General features: G+C 47.8%; 1 protein-coding gene across 1 annotated transcript in view; it reads left to right on the forward strand.

The window, feature by feature from the left end:
• Positions 1 to 18,659, forward strand: part of LOC115469598 (protein mono-ADP-ribosyltransferase PARP4-like) — a 242,756-nt gene that overhangs the window by 89,123 nt on the left and 134,974 nt on the right. Inside the window, exons 15-17 of the mRNA XM_030202392.1 lie at positions 12,211 to 12,394; positions 13,179 to 13,329; positions 17,058 to 17,179. Coding sequence (XP_030058252.1) covers positions 12,211 to 12,394; positions 13,179 to 13,329; positions 17,058 to 17,179 — 457 coding nt within the window. The remainder of the gene's footprint in view (positions 1 to 12,210; positions 12,395 to 13,178; positions 13,330 to 17,057; positions 17,180 to 18,659) is intronic.

Raw genomic sequence — 18,659 nt, forward strand, 5'->3', positions numbered from 1 at the left:
AATAAATTCTTTTTCTTTAATACCATTAATTAACACGCATGCCTGAGGATGATAGTAGAGAGCTTGTATCGTTTGTAAAAACCAACCAGTAATTCCCATAGCAGCCATAGTCCTATCCCACCTGGTCAAAGGCCTTTTCTGCATCCAAGCTAACCACCAAGAATGGAACACCTTTATCTCTGCGAGATGCCATTGCCAGTAGTAAACGTCTGACATTATGCGCCGCTTGATGGTGTCATACAAACCCCACCTGCTCAGATCCTATCAATTTTGGTAGACACTGTGCCAATCTTTCAGCCAATATTTTAGCTAACAACTTAATGTCTACATTTAGAAGCAATATCGGCCTATAGGAGTCTGCCTGCTCTGATGATTTACCCGACTTTGGTATTAAAGTTATCAACGCGGTATTAGCATAAATGGGAAATTTACCTTGTTATATCACCTCCTCATAATATTCTAGCACGGAGGCCAGAACCGCTGGGGGTAAGGTCTTATAATAATCTCCTGTGAATCCATCAGGACCTGGAGCAGAATGAAATTTTAGCGACTTTACCGCTTTTTGCAACTCAGTTAACGATAGGGGTGCGTTCAAGCAGTCCAGATCTGCTAAGGACAGTGTAGGTAAACCTGAGCGCTTTAAATAATCCAATAGATTTCGCTCATGAGGTATCAACTCTGCTTTATATAGGGAGGAGAAATATTCTGTGAATAGCTCCCTATTTCCCCTTGATCACTTGTAAGCACTCCACGCTTGTCCCGTAGGGCTGCCACGGTCCGAGGCCATCCCCAATTCTTAATTAGTCGTGCAAGCATTCGTCCCGGTCTATTACCAAACCTTTGCAATCTATACTTATAATAAAGAGATGACCTATGGGCATATTTTCAAAGCACTTTGGGAGGCTGTTCCATAGGTTTCTATGGAACTTTGGGAGGCTAAGTGCTTTGAAAATGAGCTTGCTAGTCTCTATTTTGTAAAATAGAGTATTGAGAGCTATTTGAGTGGCTTTTAAGTTCTCCAGAGTAGCCTTTGTAGGCCTTTGCACATGGGCCCGTTTAGCCCTTCGTAACTGTTTCTAAATGCAAAATACCTGCTGCTCTACGCTTTTTCTTCATACTACAAAATGCAATGCTGTCTCCCCGTATCACCACCTTCGATGCAGACCAAAATAATAGTGGCTGATTTTGAGCTTGTTCACCATTATTAGCCGCATACTAAGCCCACCTTATATTTATGTATTTCTGAAATTGAGGGTCTGTGTACAAGTAGGCTGGCTATTTCCTCCCTTTTCCACCCGGACTATCAGCAGGTATTTCTAGGTCCACCCACACTAGAGCATGGTCTGAAATTTCTTCGGGCCCTATGGTCTCTGCTAATGTCAGAGGAAACAAGGAACATTCCATCAAAATATAATCCAAACAGGCTTGTGTTCCATGAGCCCTTGACTGGTGATTGTAATCTCGCTCACCCGGTTGCAGTGCCCTCCATACATCAACTAAGTTAAGAGATTTTGAGAGTATAGAGAACTCTCTGGTCCGTTGCCCTGAATAATGCAAAGAATTCGGGTTGGAACAGTCATAAACCGGGTCCGAAACTAAGTTAAAATCACCCAGTACCATCAACTTTGAGTTCTTATGTGCAAGCAACATCCAACCAGCGATTTAAAAAAGACTGGGTCATAACAATTGAGACCATACAACACCACTAGCAGAAAGTCTATGCCTTGCAGCCATACATGTAAAATTATGTAATTCCCCTGTGTCCCTTTTGTCACCAAAGTAGCTTTATACGATAGCCCCTTTCGAAACAAAACTGCCATTCCCCCTTTCTGCCCCTGTGAGGCAGCCGCGTAAATCTCCCCTACCCAGGATCTCTGCAACTTAGCGTGTTCTAAATCCGTGAGACGTGTCTCTTGCAAACAAGCTATATCTGATTTATGGCGTTTTAATGCTGACAAAATTTTAGAGTGCTTTATCGGGGAACTAATGCCCCCTACATTCCAAGATATTACTCATGTAGGCAAACGCTATTTAAAGAAACTAACATTGGTAAAGAGATATCCCCTATGCACATTCCTATCCCCTCCATTAAAACCTGTAAACATACATTCAGCAACATATTCATACAGATTCAATGCAATTTTGACCCTTCTTGCCCAGGTTAACAGTACCCTCAACCCTTCTATTTCCCGAGAACTCCTCCCCCTTCCCATGTAACCATTGTAAATCCAGTACAGGTCCCCTCATCCTTCCTACCTTCCCTCCCCATTCCCCCCCAACCCTAAACTTAACCCAATCCATCTACCCAGGGAACAGACCTGGGGATGGAAGCAAAGATCACATTAAGTGCTAGGGACCCCAACCTCCAAATGCAACTGCTTATAGGCTATGTCACCATAATACACTATGTTAAAGCAACTAGTAATATATTTACTCCTGTACCACACCAACAAATGCAACATGGATTAATCCGCATCAATCAATCTGTTGTTCAATAATGCTGATTTTGCCTCTGTTACAGTCTTGAAAGCTTGCCATTGACCTTGAATTGAAACCCTTAATTGTGCTGGATATTGTAAAGCAAAATGAATTCTTTTATAAGAGCTGAGCAGAGAGGATGAAACTGTTGACGCTGCTTTGTGCGGGGGAGAAATCTTGTAAAATCATCAGTATGTTGCGCCCGTCGTGCATCAGTGAGTCTCTCTGTAATTTAAACCCTCGAAGAATTTCAACTTTATGTCTGTAATTCAATATTTTTGCCATAATTACTCTTGGTCAGTTCTGATCCTCCGATCTGCGCCCGACGCAATGTGCCCTTTCCACCACTACCGGGCCCATTGTGTCTGTAAGGGCCAATTCCTTAGCCAGCCAAGTCGCTAGGTTCCATTCAGGGAGTTTTTCTGTTAACCCCACTTTCTCCGAGGACAAGCAGGCTGCTTGTTCTCACTGATGGGTGACGTCCACGGCAGCCCCTCCAATCGGAATCTTCACTAGCAAAGTCCTTTGCTAGCCCTCGCGCGCCCGCGCGGCCGTCTTCCCGCCCGAAACCGGCTCGAGCCGGCCAGTCTTCTTTCGTCCGCACTTGGTACGGTTGTGTTTTTCGCCGTGTCGAGCCCCGGAGAGTCGACCTCGCGCGTCCTTTGTCTAATCGACGTGTTTTTTATTCGGAAAATATTAGAATTCGTTCGGGAAGTGCTCCGGAAGCCCCCTTGGGTTTCGTTTTGCCCCTTCCCGTATTTTCAGTCTTTGCCCCGGTAAGTTTTCTTTCGTCGTCGGGGTAGGCCTCTTTTCGGCCTCGGTCGAGATTTTTCTCCCTCAAAGTTTTTTGGTGCTCATTTTCGTCATTTTGGATTTTGATTTCGCCGGCGTGATTTTTCCGCCCATGACATCGAAGCCTTCCAGCGGCTTCAAGAAGTGCACCCAGTGCGCCCGGGTTATCTCGCTCACTGACAGGCACGCGTCGTGTCTTCAGTGTCTGGGGGCCGAGCACCGCCCTCAGGCCTGTAGTCTGTGTTCCCTTTTGCAAAGGCGGACTCAGGTAGCGAGATTGGCCCAGTGGAACGTTTTGTTCTCGGGCTCTTCGTCGGCATCGGCACCGGGGGTATCGTGTACATCGACGTCTTCAGCGTCCAGAGCTTCATCCTCGGCCGCCAGTGCATCGAGTGCATCGAGGCATCGGCCCTCTGCATCGGCGCCGAGACATCGGATAGCTGCATCGACGTCGGTGGTACCGGGACCTCGTCTGCTGATGTCGTCGGACGGTGGTGCATCGTCAGGTGAGGGCTGTCCATTCCCCTGCTGGTGGCGGTGAGCCTTCGGGTGGGTCTCCCCCTACCCTGAGGGCTCCTGCGGTACAGCCCCCCCGAGACCGACCTCCTTCGGCCTCGGCCCCGAGGAAGCGACGGCTGGATTCTACATCCTCCTCGTCGGTACCGGGAAGCTCCGGTGACATGCTTCGTTCCAAGAAGTCGAAGAAGCATCGTCACCGGTCCCCTTCCCGTGTCGGTACCGAGAGCTCTGGGTCGCCGAGGGAGTCGGCACCCACCAGGCATCGGCACCGAGAGGACCGCTCACCCTCTGTTCAGGAGGTGTCGATGCGCTCCACTCTGGACAGCCCGGAACAGCCTCCACGCCCGGAACAGGTTCTGACGTCGACGCCTGCATCAACCTCCATGCCTTTCTCTGCAGCCGCTCTGAACGAGAGCCTCCGGGCCGTTCTCCCAGAGATTCTGGGAGAGCTGTTGCGCCCTACCCCTCCGGTACCGGCGGTGCTTGCGCCACCGGTACCGTCGAGCGTGGCGCCGGCTGGCCCATCGCCCGAGGTGAGGTCTCCGGCGTTGGTGCCGCGTGCGGTGCCGGCTGCCGTCGCCTCCCAGGAGGGCTCCCCGACTACGTCGGCGGAGGGAGCTTCGCCGATGCGGGCGAGGGAGTCTACCTCTCGACGCCCCCATCGTGGACGTGGCTCCACGGAGTCGAGTCGGGCACGGTTGCAGACACAGGTCCGTGAACTTGTGTCTGACACCGAGGGTGAGGCCTCGTGGGAAGAGGAAGAAGACCCCAGATATTTCTCTGACGAGGAGTCTGAGGGTCTTCCTTCCGATCCTACTCCCTCTCCTGAAAGACAGCTTTCTCCTCCTGAGAGTCTGTCTTTCGCTTCCTTTGTCCGGGAGATGTCTACGGCCATCCCCTTCCCGGTGGTTGTGGAGGACGAGCCCAGGGCTGAAATGTTTGAGCTCCTGGACTATCCTTCTCCACCTAAGGAAGCGTCCACTGTTCCCTTGCACCATGTCCTGAAAAAGACATTGCTTGCGAACTGGACAAAACCATTAACTAACCCCCACATCCCCAAGAAGATCGAGTCCCAGTACCGGATCCATGGGGACCCAGATCTGATGCGCACTCAGTTGCCTCATGATTCTGGAGTTGTGGATCTGGCCCTAAAGAAGGCTAAGAGTTCTAGGGAGCATGCTTCGGCGCCCCCGGGCAAGGACTCTAGAACCTTAGACTCCTTTGGGAGGAAGGCCTACCATTCTTCTATGCTCGTGGCCAAAATTCAGTCTTACCAGCTCTACACGAGCATACACATGCGGAACAATGTGCGGCAGTTGGCGGGCTTGGTTGATGCTCTCCCCCCTGAGCAAGCCAAACCTTTTCAGGAGGTGGTCAGGCAGCTGAAGGCGTGCAGAAAATTCCTGGCCAGAGGGGTGTATGACACCTTTGATGTTGCGTCCAGGGCCGCTGCTCAAGGTGTGGTGATGCGCAGGCTCTCATGGCTGCGTGCCTCCGACCTGGAGAATAGAATCCAGCAGCGGATTGCGGACTCGCCTTGCCGTGCAGATAACATTTTTGGAGAGAAAGTCGAGCAGGTGGTAGAGCAGCTCCACCAGCGGGACACCGCATTCGACAAGTTCTCCCGCCGGCAGCCTTCAGCTTCTACCTCTACAGGTAGAAGATTTTTCGGGGGAAGGAAGACTGTTCCCTACTCTTCTGGCAAGCGTAGGTACAATCCTCCTTCTCGACAGCCTGCGGCCCAGGCTAAGCCCCAGCGCGCTCGCTCTCGTCAGCAGCGTGCGACTCAGCAAGGCCCCTCGGCTCCCCAGCAAAAGCAAGGGACGAGCTTTTGACTGGCTCCAGCAGAGCATAGCCGACATCCAAGTGTCAGTGCCGGGCGACCTGCCAGTCGGAGGGAGGTTGAAAGCTTTTCACCAAAGGTGGCCTCTCATAACCTCCGATCAGTGGGTTCTGCAAATAGTCCGGCAAGGATACACCCTCAATTTGGCCTCAAAACCTCCAAATTGTCCACCGGGAGCTCAGTCTTACAGCTTCCAGCACAAGCAGGTACTTGCAGAGGAACTCTCCGCCCTTCTCAGCGCCAATGCGGTCGAGCCCGTGCCATCCGGGCAAGAAGGGCTGGGATTCTATTCCAGGTACTTCCTTGTGGAAAAGAAAACAGGGGGGATGCGTCCCATCCTAGACCTAAGGGCCCTGAACAAATATCTGGTCAAAGAAAAGTTCAGGATGCTTTCCCTGGGCACCCTACTTCCCATGATTCAGGAAAACGATTGGCTATGCTCTCTGGACTTGAAGGATGCCTACACACACATCCCGATACTGCCAGCTCACAGACAGTATCTGCGATTTCAGCTGGGCACATGTCACTTCCAGTACTGTGTGCTACCCTTTGGGCTCGCCTCTGCGCCCAGGGTGTTCACAAAGTGCTTGGCTGTAGTAGCAGCAGCACTTCGAAGGCTGGGAGTGCACGTGTTCCCATATCTCGACGATTGGCTGGTGAAGAACACGTCCGAGGCAGGAGCCCTGCAGTCCATGCAGATGACTATTCGCCTCCTGGAGCTACTGGGGTTTGTGATAAATTACCCAAAGTCCCATCTTCTCCCAGCGCAGAGACTCGAATTCATAGGAGCTCTGCTGGATTCTCGGACGGCTCGCGCCTATCTCCCAGAGGCGAGAGCCAACAACTTGTTGTCCCTCGTCTCTCGGGTGCGAGCGTCCCAGCAGATCACAGCTCGGCAGATGTTGAGATTGCTGGGCCACATGGCCTCCACAGTTCATGTGACTCCCATGGCCCGCCTTCACATGAGGTCTGCTCAATGGACCCTAGCTTCCCAGTGGTTTCAGGCTGCTGGGGATCTAGAAGACGTGATCCACCTGTCCACGAGTTTTCTCGAATCCCTGTATTGGTGGACGATTTGGTCCAATTTGACTCTGGGACGTCCTTTCCAAATTCCTCAGCCACAAAAAGTGCTGACCACGGATGCGTCTCTCCTGGGATGGGGAGCTCATGTCGATGGGCTTCACACCCAAGGAAGCTGGTCCCTCCAGGAACGCGATCTACAGATCAATCTTCTGGAGTTGCGAGCGATCTGGAACGCTCTGAAGGCTTTCAGAGATCGGCTGTCCCACCAAATTATCCAAATTCAGACAGACAACCAGGTTGCCATGTACTACGTCAACAAGCAGGGGGGCACTGGATCTCGCCCCCTGTGTCAGGAAGCCGTCAGCATGTGGCTCTGGGCTCGCCGTCACGGCATGGTGCTCCAAGCCACATATCTGGCAGGCGTAAACAACAGTCTGGCCGACAGGTTGAGCAGGATTATGCAACCTCACGAGTGGTCGCTCAACTCCCGAGTGGTGCGCCAGATCTTCCAAGCGTGGGGCACCCCCTTGGTGGATCTCTTCGCATCTCGAGCCAACCACAAAGTCCCTCAGTTCTGTTCCAGGCTTCAGGCCCACGGCAGACTGGCATCGGATGCCTTCCTCCTGGATTGGGGGGAGGGCCTGCTGTATGCTTATCCTCCCATACCTCTGGTGGGGAAGACTTTGTTGAAACTCAAGCAAGACCGAGGCACCATGATTCTGATTGCTCCTTTTTGGCCGCGTCAGATCTGGTTCCCTCTTCTTCTGGAGTTATCCTCCGAAGAACCGTGAAGATTGGAGTGTTTTCCGACCCTCATCACGCAGGACGAAGGGGCTCTTCTGCATCCCAGCCTCCGGTCCCTGGCTCTCACGGCTTGGATGTTGAGAGCGTAGACTTTGCCTCTTTGGGTCTGTCAGAGGGTGTCTCCCGCATCTTGCTTGCTTCCAGGAAAGATTCCACTAAGAGGAGTTACTTCTTTCTGTGGAGGAGGTTTGCCGTCTGGTGTGACAGCAAGGCCCTAGATCCTCGCTCTTGTCCTACACAGACCCTGCTTGAATACCTTCTGCACTTGTCTGAGTCTGGCCTCAAGACCAACTCTGTAAGGGTTCACCTTAGTGCAATCAGTGCATACCATTACCATGTGGAAGGTAAGCCGATCTCAGGACAGCCTTTAGTTGTTCGCTTCATGAGAGGTTTGCTTTTGTCAAAGCCCCCTGTCAAGCCTCCTACAGTGTCATGGGATCTCAATGTCGTTCTCACCCAGCTGATGAAACCTCCTTTTGAGCCACTGAACTCCTGCCATCTGAAGTACTTGACCTGGAAGGTCATTTTCTTGGTGGCAGTTACTTCAGCTCGTAGAGTCAGTGAGCTTCAGGCCCTGGTAGCCCAGGCCCCTTACACCAAATTTCATCATAACAGAGTAGTCCTCCGCACTCACCCTAAGTTCCTGCCAAAGGTCGTGTCGGAGTTCCATCTGAACCAGTCAATTGTCTTGCCAACATTCTTTCCCCGTCCTCATTCCTGCCCTGCTGAACGTCAGCTGCACACATTGGACTGCAAGAGAGCATTGGCCTTCTATCTGGAGCGGACACAGCCCAACAGACAGTCCGCCCAATTGTTTGTTTCTTTTGATCCCAATAGGAGGGGAGTGGCTGTGGGGAAACGCACCATATCCAATTGGCTAGCAGATTGCATTTCCTTCACTTACGCCCAGGCGGGGCTGGCTCTTGAGGGTCATGTCACGGCTCATAATGTTAGAGCCATGGCTGCGTCGGTAGCCCACTTGAAGTCAGCCTCCATTGAAGAAATTTGCAAAGCTGCGACGTGGTCATCTGTCCACACATTCACATCTCATTACTGCCTGCAGCAGGATACCCGACGCGACAGTCGGTTCGGGCAGTCAGTTCTTCAGAACCTGTTTGGGCTTTAGGATCCAACTCCACCCCCCGAGGGCCCTGTTTGTTCTGTTCCAGGCTGCACTCTCAGTTAGTTGGTAAATTTTTTTAGGTCAATCTCAGTTATGTCCTCGCCGTTGCGAGGCCCAATTGACCATGGTTGTTGTTTTGAGTGAGCCTGGGGGCTAGGGATACCCCATCAGTGAGAACAAGCAGCCTGCTTGTCCTCGGAGAAAGCGAATGCTACATACCTGTAGAAGGTATTCTCCGAGGACAGCAGGCTGATTGTTCTCACAAACCCGCCCGCCTCCCCTTTGGAGTTGTGTCTTCCCTTCTCTTGTCTTGCTACATATGAAACTGGCCGGCTCGAGCCGGTTTCGGGCGGGAAGACGGCCGCGCATGCGCGCGAGGGCTAGCAAAGGACTTTGCTAGTGAAGATTCCGATTGGAGGGGCTGCCGTGGACGTCACCCATCAGTGAGAACAATCAGCCTGCTGTCCTCGGAGAATACCTTCTATAGGTATGTAGCATTCGGTATACGCAAGTTGTTCCTGTGGGAGCGGTTTTCAAGATCTTCCAGTTTGTTCATTTGTTCCTTTAGCTGCTATGTCTGGGCCGTACACGTGGGAGTCATCCTCCAGAGCCGAAACCCTGGCTTCTAAGTCCCCCGTGCGGGTCCCCAAACCGTCCAGCATCGTTTGAAACAAATCCAGTTTTTGATCCATCATTTCCCACTTCTGCTCCCAGGCTTTCTCTACTGCTGATGTTAGCTGCAGGAGCTGGGTGTCAGTAAAGGCCGGTGGCGGCAAGGGAGGATCCTTCGCCATGTTGGCCTCCACACTGCCAGGCTTACTTTTTTCTTTAACAGCCTTATGCGCATCCCAGCAGGCAATTTGTTCAAATGTTTGTCCATAAAGAAATGTCCCACCACCATCCAGCACCAAACAAAGATATAGTGCAGCAGTTAAGATGATATGGATGCGAGGGCCCCAGAGCTTCAGCAAGATGGTGCTGTTCAGCTCATAGCAGCACGTGATGTTCTGCATATTTTATAAAATACACATGTACATTACAATTTCAGCTCCTCTTCATCCAAACTATGCCTGCGAGGGCTCATGTATAAGTGTGCACAATCCTTTAGGCACTGTCACGAACCCACCTGGGGTTACCCTGCGGCCACTTAGATGGTCTATCCCCAGCACAGCTCAGGTCCACCTGCACCTGCTTCTTGTGCTCTACACTAGTATTCTCCTCCCACTGACTGGGTCACAACTGCCTCTGGGTGAGTCTCCCACTCACAGATTATCCCCAGTGATTTCTAGGTTTCTGGAGCCACACTCCCAGTGGTCCCACAGTCCCCAGAGAGCACTCACAGACCAACACACAAACCACCAGGATTCTTTATCAATCCAGGCAAACAGGGTGAACAAACAATTTGTTTATTCTCTTAAAAAATATTGAACAGTGGAACAAAATAGTTCAATTGGCAAACAATAACAGGTAACTGAAATATGGATCAATTATAACACTAACTAAACACTTACATACTGCCTAGAAAGTACCTGGGGAGATCAGGGCATATATCTGTTCACAGAGCTTCAGCAAAACAGATCTCTCTCTCTCTCTTCTTCTCCCAGGCTGAAACTGAAGCAACAGCCAGCATCTGCTGGGTAATTTCAAAACTCCAGGCCAGTCATAGCCCAGAACAGTTAAGTTTCAAATAAAAACTGGTTACATCACTACAGGCACTTCCTATTATCTGTGTTCCAAATAAAAGAAAGAGATGTCAGTCCTCTGTAACAGCTTAAAGCGTAAACATGCACGATCTGCTGGCCAAACAGGAGAAATATACTTCAGACATATTTAAGACAGGAAAATATCCAATACATTTTACAGACTTAAAACCCACTGTTTCTTCACAGGCACATATACTTACATGCATGTAAACAGTTACAGAGTTTTTTTAAAAGGCCTTTTCTGCCCCTTAGCATCAGCTCTACACACAGAAAATCTTTTATAAAATTACCCCCACAGTGGATAGATGGTGCTGCAATTATTTAGAAAGGGTCTTGACACCTTGTTGGACAAATGAGCATCAACTACTTTTTGTAGATCCTCTGATATTTCTTTTGACCTTAGAATGAGTTGCTACTAAATTTTTTTTGGTGAAGGCCAAACTCAGAATCTTTTAGATGCCCAAATATTCTCATGCAGATAGATTCACTTTGCAGAACAGATTACTTGTTACCCAGTTATTTAAGCACTTGAATTTAATTAGCCAATTAATTGTGCTAAGGGAGGTAGGATACACTTACTGTTCACACACCGATGGTAAACTAGTCTTATTGTTCCTACTTTGTAAATTATAGTTTCTCATGAAACATGGAATTGTTTAATTTATACCCTTTTTGTTACATAAGCAAATAGTCCGATCCCTATTTAGCTCATGGTGGCCAGAATTAGCCCCGGATATTCAGTGCTGGGCCGTGTTTAGGCAACCGCATTGAATATCTGGGGGTAATTCAATGGTGTTAACTGCCGGAGCTTATGTAAGTCCAGGATGATAGTCAGCTGGGATCTGCATAAAACACCTAGGCAGATCCCAGCTGAATATTGGCGAGGACCTGCATAAAAACAAATGCAAAGTCTGGCATTCCCCTCCCCTCCCTAGGCCCTCTGGGCTTGCCTAAAAAGTTCCTGGTGATCTAGAAGAAACTCGGGTAGGAGAAATTCCCACTTGTTCCTGTTTGGTACCAGCCTGCATTCCAAAATGGCTGCTGCAGCCTCGCTAGACCCTATGTAAGTTTAACCAGGTCACAGCTGATATCGGACCAGTGCCCGGTTAAATTTGTTGCATAAAATTTTAGGACAGCCTTTTTCTGTCGTAACTTTATGCTCCAACCTAGCTGCTTTGCAGTCTGAATATTGCCGCTAACCAGCCTGAGCTGTGTGCCACCTGATTTCCAACCTTAGCTCACCCCTAACCTCACTGGTTGGCCATTTAGTGGCAGCATTAATCGGCACTGTCCGGTTAAGTGCTGTTGAATATTGCTGGTTAATCCTGACTAAGCAGTTTAAATGGCCTGGAGCTTCTTCTTTGAATATAGGGTGGATTGTTTTCAATTAAACAAAAGTCTTATGGTAAGAATTTGTACTTATTATTTAGGTGTTCACAAACTGTCTTAGCACTGTACGTACATATCCACCTCTTCCACTATACTTTGTGCATCTGATGAAGTGGACTCTTGTTCTTGAAAGCTTATGCCTCAATAAATCTTTCAGGCACCACCTGCATCTTTTGATGATTTTGTTTCTACAGATTAACCTGGCTACCCCTCTGGCTAATTTCTCCTAGAGAATCATCCTGAAAAAAAGTTGAAAAGCAAGGGGAGAATAAGGTTTAAAAAGCAAATATAGAAAATGCATACATGTATCCACTGGAGTACTGTCCTTGGAATCTGCTACTGTTTAAAATCTCACTTTGGGAATATCTCAAATTATTTATCATAAATAGTTTTTAACTTGGTTGTCAACTAATGTTATCTGTGACTCAAATTATCTTTTTACTCTTTTTTTTCCCCATGATAAGTATTCTAGCATACCAAGACTGATGTCCTTGAACATGTAACCATTTATTGCTTGTGTATTTTATTATGCAAAGTACCTGCATCAAATACTCAAAACCCAGTGAAACAGATGGCTCCCGGCTCTTAGTGGTATGTAGCGTGGCTCTTGGGAAATGCATGGAGCTGTACGAGACAGATTTTTCATTAGCCAAAGCCCCAGCAGGATATCAGAGTGTACATGGGGTTCGGAAAGCACCAGGCAGCCTCTCGGACTTTGAGGTATGAAAATACATATTGAACCATACCAGTAATGAGTCTTGAGAACCTTAAAAACCATTGACAGGGCTCTCATTTAGGCACTTAACAGCATATATAGAATTTGGCCCTAAAAGTTACGTGCATTAAATTGGACGTGCACCCCCATTTAATGCGCATAACTTAATGAGTCAATCTGCACTGATAATTGGTGATAAATTTAAATGTTAAATTTTCACACCGAGTTTTAGACACTACTTATAGAATATACCCCTTAATGTTTAGAATATTTTACGGTATGCACCACTCTTCCATACTTATGTACTTGCACTTACAGTAGCCCTATGACTGGCGTAAGTGTGAGCACCTAAATGTTAGGTGCATTGATACTCAGTTGAAGTAGGCACCTGCTGCGTTCCAGTTATAGAATTGCTCATAAAGTGTGCCCTGGAACTGTCTAATTATGTTGCACGCCACCATTCTGGTGCCCTATATCTTGGTCACCTGTCTGCTGCTATTTGTTCATTATGTCTGTGCTTCTCGCATGTTTTTTGTGGGCGCTTGCATGAATTATTGTTGATAGTGTCCCATTTAAAAAAAAATTTGTCTTAATAAATTTGGATATTTAAGCTGTTTAATCTTTTGTTTTGATTGCTTGCTTGTTCCAGTTTGCATTTGTGTTATGATACAGTTCAGTTGCATTAAAAGAAGCACATTTAGACAAATGGGTGGATGTTTTTTGGTGTGATTTGTAACTGTAATATATGTCTATATATCTATATACAGGTTTGTAATTTTTTTTTTATAGGATGATGAATTTGTTATATATAATACAAACCAGGTCAAAATGGGATATATTGTAAAATTTTGCCTGGAGGAAGACAATGTGAAAGAGTTTTTTCCTGATATAAGTATTACTGAGGTGGCAGAAAGAGTTCCATGTCATTTACAGTCAGAAGGTAAAGAATATTTTTTAATTACACTTTTTTTTTCCAATCTAAAATATTTTTATTTTGCATAACTCTGTAATAAGAGCACATCTCGCTCACATTTGCCCACGCAGGGGCTCATAAATACTTTACTACACTACTACATCTAAAACCAACTCATCACTATATCCACTACAACAAATAACAAGATCATCACAAAGACAACCACCACAGCCCAACTAAACCTTGTACTCCTCAGATACAACATCCCCCTCCCCTTCACTCTCACCATCTCCAGCTCCAACTCAGCTTAAGAGCACCTCGTGGTTTTTTGGAGCACTCTCTCTCCCCCTCCCTCTCCACTCCCCTCCCCCCTCCTATAAGGCTCCATTGACCTAAATACTTGTCAATCGCTGTTGTAAGCGAACCCATCTTCCCTTATGTCGCCATGTACCCTCCCTACGGTAAGCCGTTAGTCTCTCCATTTGTATTAACTGACCCAATTTACATTTCCAATCACCCAATGTCGGGGGATCTACCCTCTTCCAGTACTGTGCTATGAGGCACTTAGCTGCTGCCAGCTCCCAGCGTAACCATTTCCGCTCCTCCCAAGATTCCCTCTCATTATGTAAGCCCAAGAGACACACCAAAGGGCTGCACACCAAGGATGATCCAATCAACTTTACTAATACTTTCATAACATCTTGCCAAAAAGGTACCACCCCGGAGCATGACCACCATATATGTATAAAAGTACCCCTCTGTGAACCACACCTCCAACATAGATCCGACGCACTGGGGTACATCCTCTTCAATCTCTCAGGTGTGTAATACCATCGGGATAAGACTTTTATATGCATTTGCCTGCACCAAAACACATACCGAGGCTTTCTGCACCTCCCCACAAATAACTTCCCACTCCTGATCAGAAAAACAGTAATTTAAATCCTCCTCCTAAGCCCCCTGAAAACCAAATGGCCTAGGGTCATATTCCCTCAAAAATTTGTATATCACCAGTATTGGTCTGGGAACCTTCTTCAACAAAAGCCACAGATTTTCCAGACTCTCCCTTTCCTGTGGATTCCCCCCCCCCCCCAACCCACTGTCCCCATTAACCTAAATTTGTTTATTAATACATTGGAGGTCATTTTTATCACTATTTTAATTACTATATTTGTATTTTTAAATTATTGGTATTGTCTTTTACATACACACTTCTTATAAACATTCTTTTAAAACAATTTTATTTTTTTTTTGGTTAAAATTAATAATACAAATTTTTTTTGGTTAAACTTAATAATATGGTACACAAATGAATATAGGAATTTAAACCCATGTTTACATGTGTTCATTTGATTCATTCATCAGAATCAGATATGGATGTTTATACATAGATATGTTCGGTTTATATGTGGTTGGTTTTTATTTATAGATGTTCTTGAACATTTTCACCCATTTTGATGGATGGATTTTCTTAAGTTTGTACATACTTTATACACACACATATGTATTCCTAAAGTATTTCTAATTATTTGGTAATGTCCTTTTTATATAAATACTAGTAAAAAAGCCCCGTTTCTGATGCAAATGAAACGGGGGCTAGCGATGTTTTCTTCTGTGTGCATGTGGGAGTGTGTGTGTCCCTGCCCTCTGGCCTCTCTCCCCTCCCCCCTCTGAGTCCTTCACTGTTACAGAGCCAGCGATTTGATTTCGTGCTCTGCTGTTTTCCTTCACTGACTGTGTTACAGAGAGGGCGGGGCAGACACTCATAGGGAAACCGGATATCTCGCCCCCTTCACACTTCCGGCTGGAGGCTTCATAGAACGTTGGTGTTGCTTTTTATATAGAGAGATTTCATGGTGATGCTGTTTTATCATTACACTATATGTTGCCTATGTTGTTTTTATTATCATTATTATTTTGTAATTATTATTATTATTCTCATTTTTATGCCACTATCCAGCTTGTTTCCGAAAGAGAAAGACGCCCATATTTCGACCCTAATCGGGAGATGGGCGTCTTTCTCCCGTTTGCGACCAAATCGGTATAATCGAAAGCTGATTTGGGGCGTCTTCAACTGCACTCCGTTGCAGGAACGACCAAAGTTGACGGGGGCGTGTCGGAGGTGTGGTAAAGGCGGGACTGGGGCGTGGTTATCGGCCGAGGAGAGATGGCCGCCTTCGGCCAATAATCGAAAAAAGAAAGGCGGTTTTACTGCAATTTTGGGTCACTTTTTTTGGACCCTTTTTTTTCATGAACAAGTCCCAAAAAAGTGCCCCAACTGCCCAGATGACCACTGGAGGGAATCGGGGATGACATCCCCGGGCTCCCCCAGTGGCCACTAACCCCCTCCCACCAAAAAAAAAGAACTTGAAAAACCTTTTTTTCCAGCCTGTATGGCAGCCTCAAATGTCATACCCAGCTCCATGACAGCAGTATGCAGGTCCCTGGAGCAATTGTTAGTGGGTGCAGTGGACTTCACCCAGGTGGGCACAGGCCCATCTCCCCCTACCTGTTCGAACTTGTGGTGGTAAATGGGAGCCTACCAGACCGCCCCCAAAACCCACTGTACCCACATATAGGTGCTCCCCATCACCCCTTAGGGCTATGGTAATGGTGTAGAGTTGTGGGCAGTGAGTTTTGGGGGGGATTTGAGGGGCTCAGCACCCAAAGGAAGGGAGCTATGGACTTGGGAGGTATTTTACTTTCGTTTTTATGCTTTACAAGTGCCCCCTAGGGTGCCCAGTTGCTGTCCTGGCATGTGAGGGCAGTGGCGTTCCAAGGGGCGCTGACACCCGGGGCAGATCGCCGATGCGCCCCGCCCCCCCGGGTGCAGTGCCCCCCCCCCCGTGCAGCGCCCCCCCCCCCCCCGGCGAAGGGACACCCCCCCCACCCCGGTGAAAGAACCCCCCCGGTGCACGCCGCTGGTCAGCGTCGTTCGTTTCCATGCTCCCTCTGCCCCGGAACAGGTTACTTCCTGTTCTGGGGCAGAGGGAGCATGGAAACCAACGACGCTGACCGGCGCGTGGCACCCCCCCCAGCGGCGTGCACCCGGGGCAGACCGCCCCCACTGCCCCTCCTTGGTACGCCACTGTGTGAGGGGGACCAGTGCACTACAAATCCTGGCCCCTCCCACGACCCAATGCCTTGGATTTGATTGTTTTTGAGCTGGGCGCCTTCGGTTTCCATTATCGCTGAAAAACGATACTGCCCAGCTCAAATCCGCACAAATTTGATGCATTTGGCCGGCACAAACTGTACTATCGAAAAACAAGATGGACGTACATTTTGTTCGAAAATACGGTCTGTCCCGCCTCTTCACGTACCCGTTTTCGGACATAGACACCCATGGAGATGGGCGTTCGCGTTCGATTATGCCCCTCCACATGCTTTATTACTAGACCCCTGAGGCAGGCGTTATGTAACGCCGAAACACGACCCATGTTGGGTCACTTATTAATAGAGGACTCCTGTTGTCTCAGTCTTGAAGGCCCAGTTTTGCTTTTTTTGTTCGTATTCATATATGTAGCAATGGTGTACTCCCTACTGGATGCTTGTTTGTTTATTTATTAGGATTTATTTACTGCCTTTTTGATGTACCAAGGTCGTGTGAACAAGAAATGTAAAGTTTCTGACCAAACCACCATGTGGTTTAGGATAATGAAATATACTGACAGTTCATATGTCTGTTACCTAAGTCATGATACTCATTCAGCAAAGACAAAAATATATTTCTTCTTCATGCTATTCATATTTAGAGATTTCTTTGGATAACAGCTCATTGCACAAGATAAAAGCTGGTCTTCTGGATACTTCTGGTAACTCTATCCCCCTTAAAGATATTCATATTAAAGGAAGAATAATGGATCTAATTGCACAGGTAATGTTTCATTCCTGCCTTTTGTTCTCAGGTTTGCATGTTTTTCTGTTGGAATTAAATTGTTGGTGGTGTGGGTATTTGTACACAAGTATTCAGAATACAGCCGTTTGGCTGATCTATGGACTTCAAACATATGACCCAATTAGAGCTTTCTACTCTAAATTGCACTGGCTTCCAATTGAGGCATGAGTACAATTTACATTTAAGCATTACAGTGTCCCAAAATTCTATGTTGAGTTGCTCCATCTTAAATGTCTGACCTGATTTCTTTACTTCATGGAGCAAATACTGTATTTAATACTCGTAATCTATTTATGTTGCATTTCCCAGCTACAAACAAGTTCCATGAAACAATTGCTTTCTATACCATATCAGGCAGCAACCATTTGGAACATATTCAGGCTTATTTTCGAAAGAGGAGGATGCCCATTTTTCGACACAAATCGGAAGATGGGCGTCCTTCTCACAGGGTCGCCCAAATGGATATAATGGAAAGCCGATTTTGGGAGTCCCCAACTGCTTTACGTCACGGAGACGACCAAAGTTCCCAGGGGCGTGTCGGAGGCGTAGCGAAGGCAGGACTTGGGTGTGCCTAACACATGGGCATCCTCGACCCATAATGGGAAAAAAAAGGGCGTCCCTGACGAGCACTTGGACGACTTTATCTGGTCCTCTTTTTCTAATGAACAAGGCCCAAAAAGGTGCCCATCTCCAGATGACCACTGGAGAGAATTGGGGATGACCTCCCCTTACTCCCCCAGTGGTACCTAACCCCCTCCCACCCTCAAAAGTCATCTTTAAAAATCTTTTGTGCCAGCCTTTTTGCCAGCCTCAAATGTCATACTCAGGCCCATCACAGCAGTATGCAGGTCCCTGGAGCAGTTTTAGTGGGTGTATTGCACTTCAGGCAGGTGGACCCAGGCCCATCCCCCCCACACACCTATTACACTTGTGGTGGTAAATGTGAGCCCTCCAAAACCCACTATACCCATATCTAGGTGCCCCCCTTCACCCGTAAGGGCTATGGTAGTGGTGTACAGTGGTGGGTAGTGGGTTTTGGGGGGCTCAGCACACAAGGTAAGGGAGCTATGTTCCTGGGAGCAATTTCTGAAGTCCACTGCAGTGCCCTCTAGGGTGCCCGGTTGGTGTCCTGGCATGTGAGGGGGACCAGTGCTCTATGAATGCTGACTGCTCCCACGACCAAAGGGCTTGCATTTGGTCGTTTTTGAGATGGGCGTCCTTAGTTTCTATTATAGCCGAAAATCAGAAACGACCAAGTCTAGGGACGACCATCTCTAAGGACGACCTAAATGTCAAGATTTGGGCGTCCCCGACCGTATTATCGAAACGAAAGATGGACGTCCGTCTTGTTTCGATAATACGGGTTTCCCTGCCCCTCCACCGGGAAATTTTGTGAAGATGTCCTCAGCAAAACTTGGCGTCCCCTTCGATTATGCCCCTCCACATCACTCGCTATTAG

Source organism: Microcaecilia unicolor, chromosome 4, assembly GCF_901765095.1.
Source record: "Microcaecilia unicolor chromosome 4, aMicUni1.1, whole genome shotgun sequence".
NCBI lineage: Eukaryota > Metazoa > Chordata > Amphibia > Gymnophiona > Siphonopidae > Microcaecilia > Microcaecilia unicolor.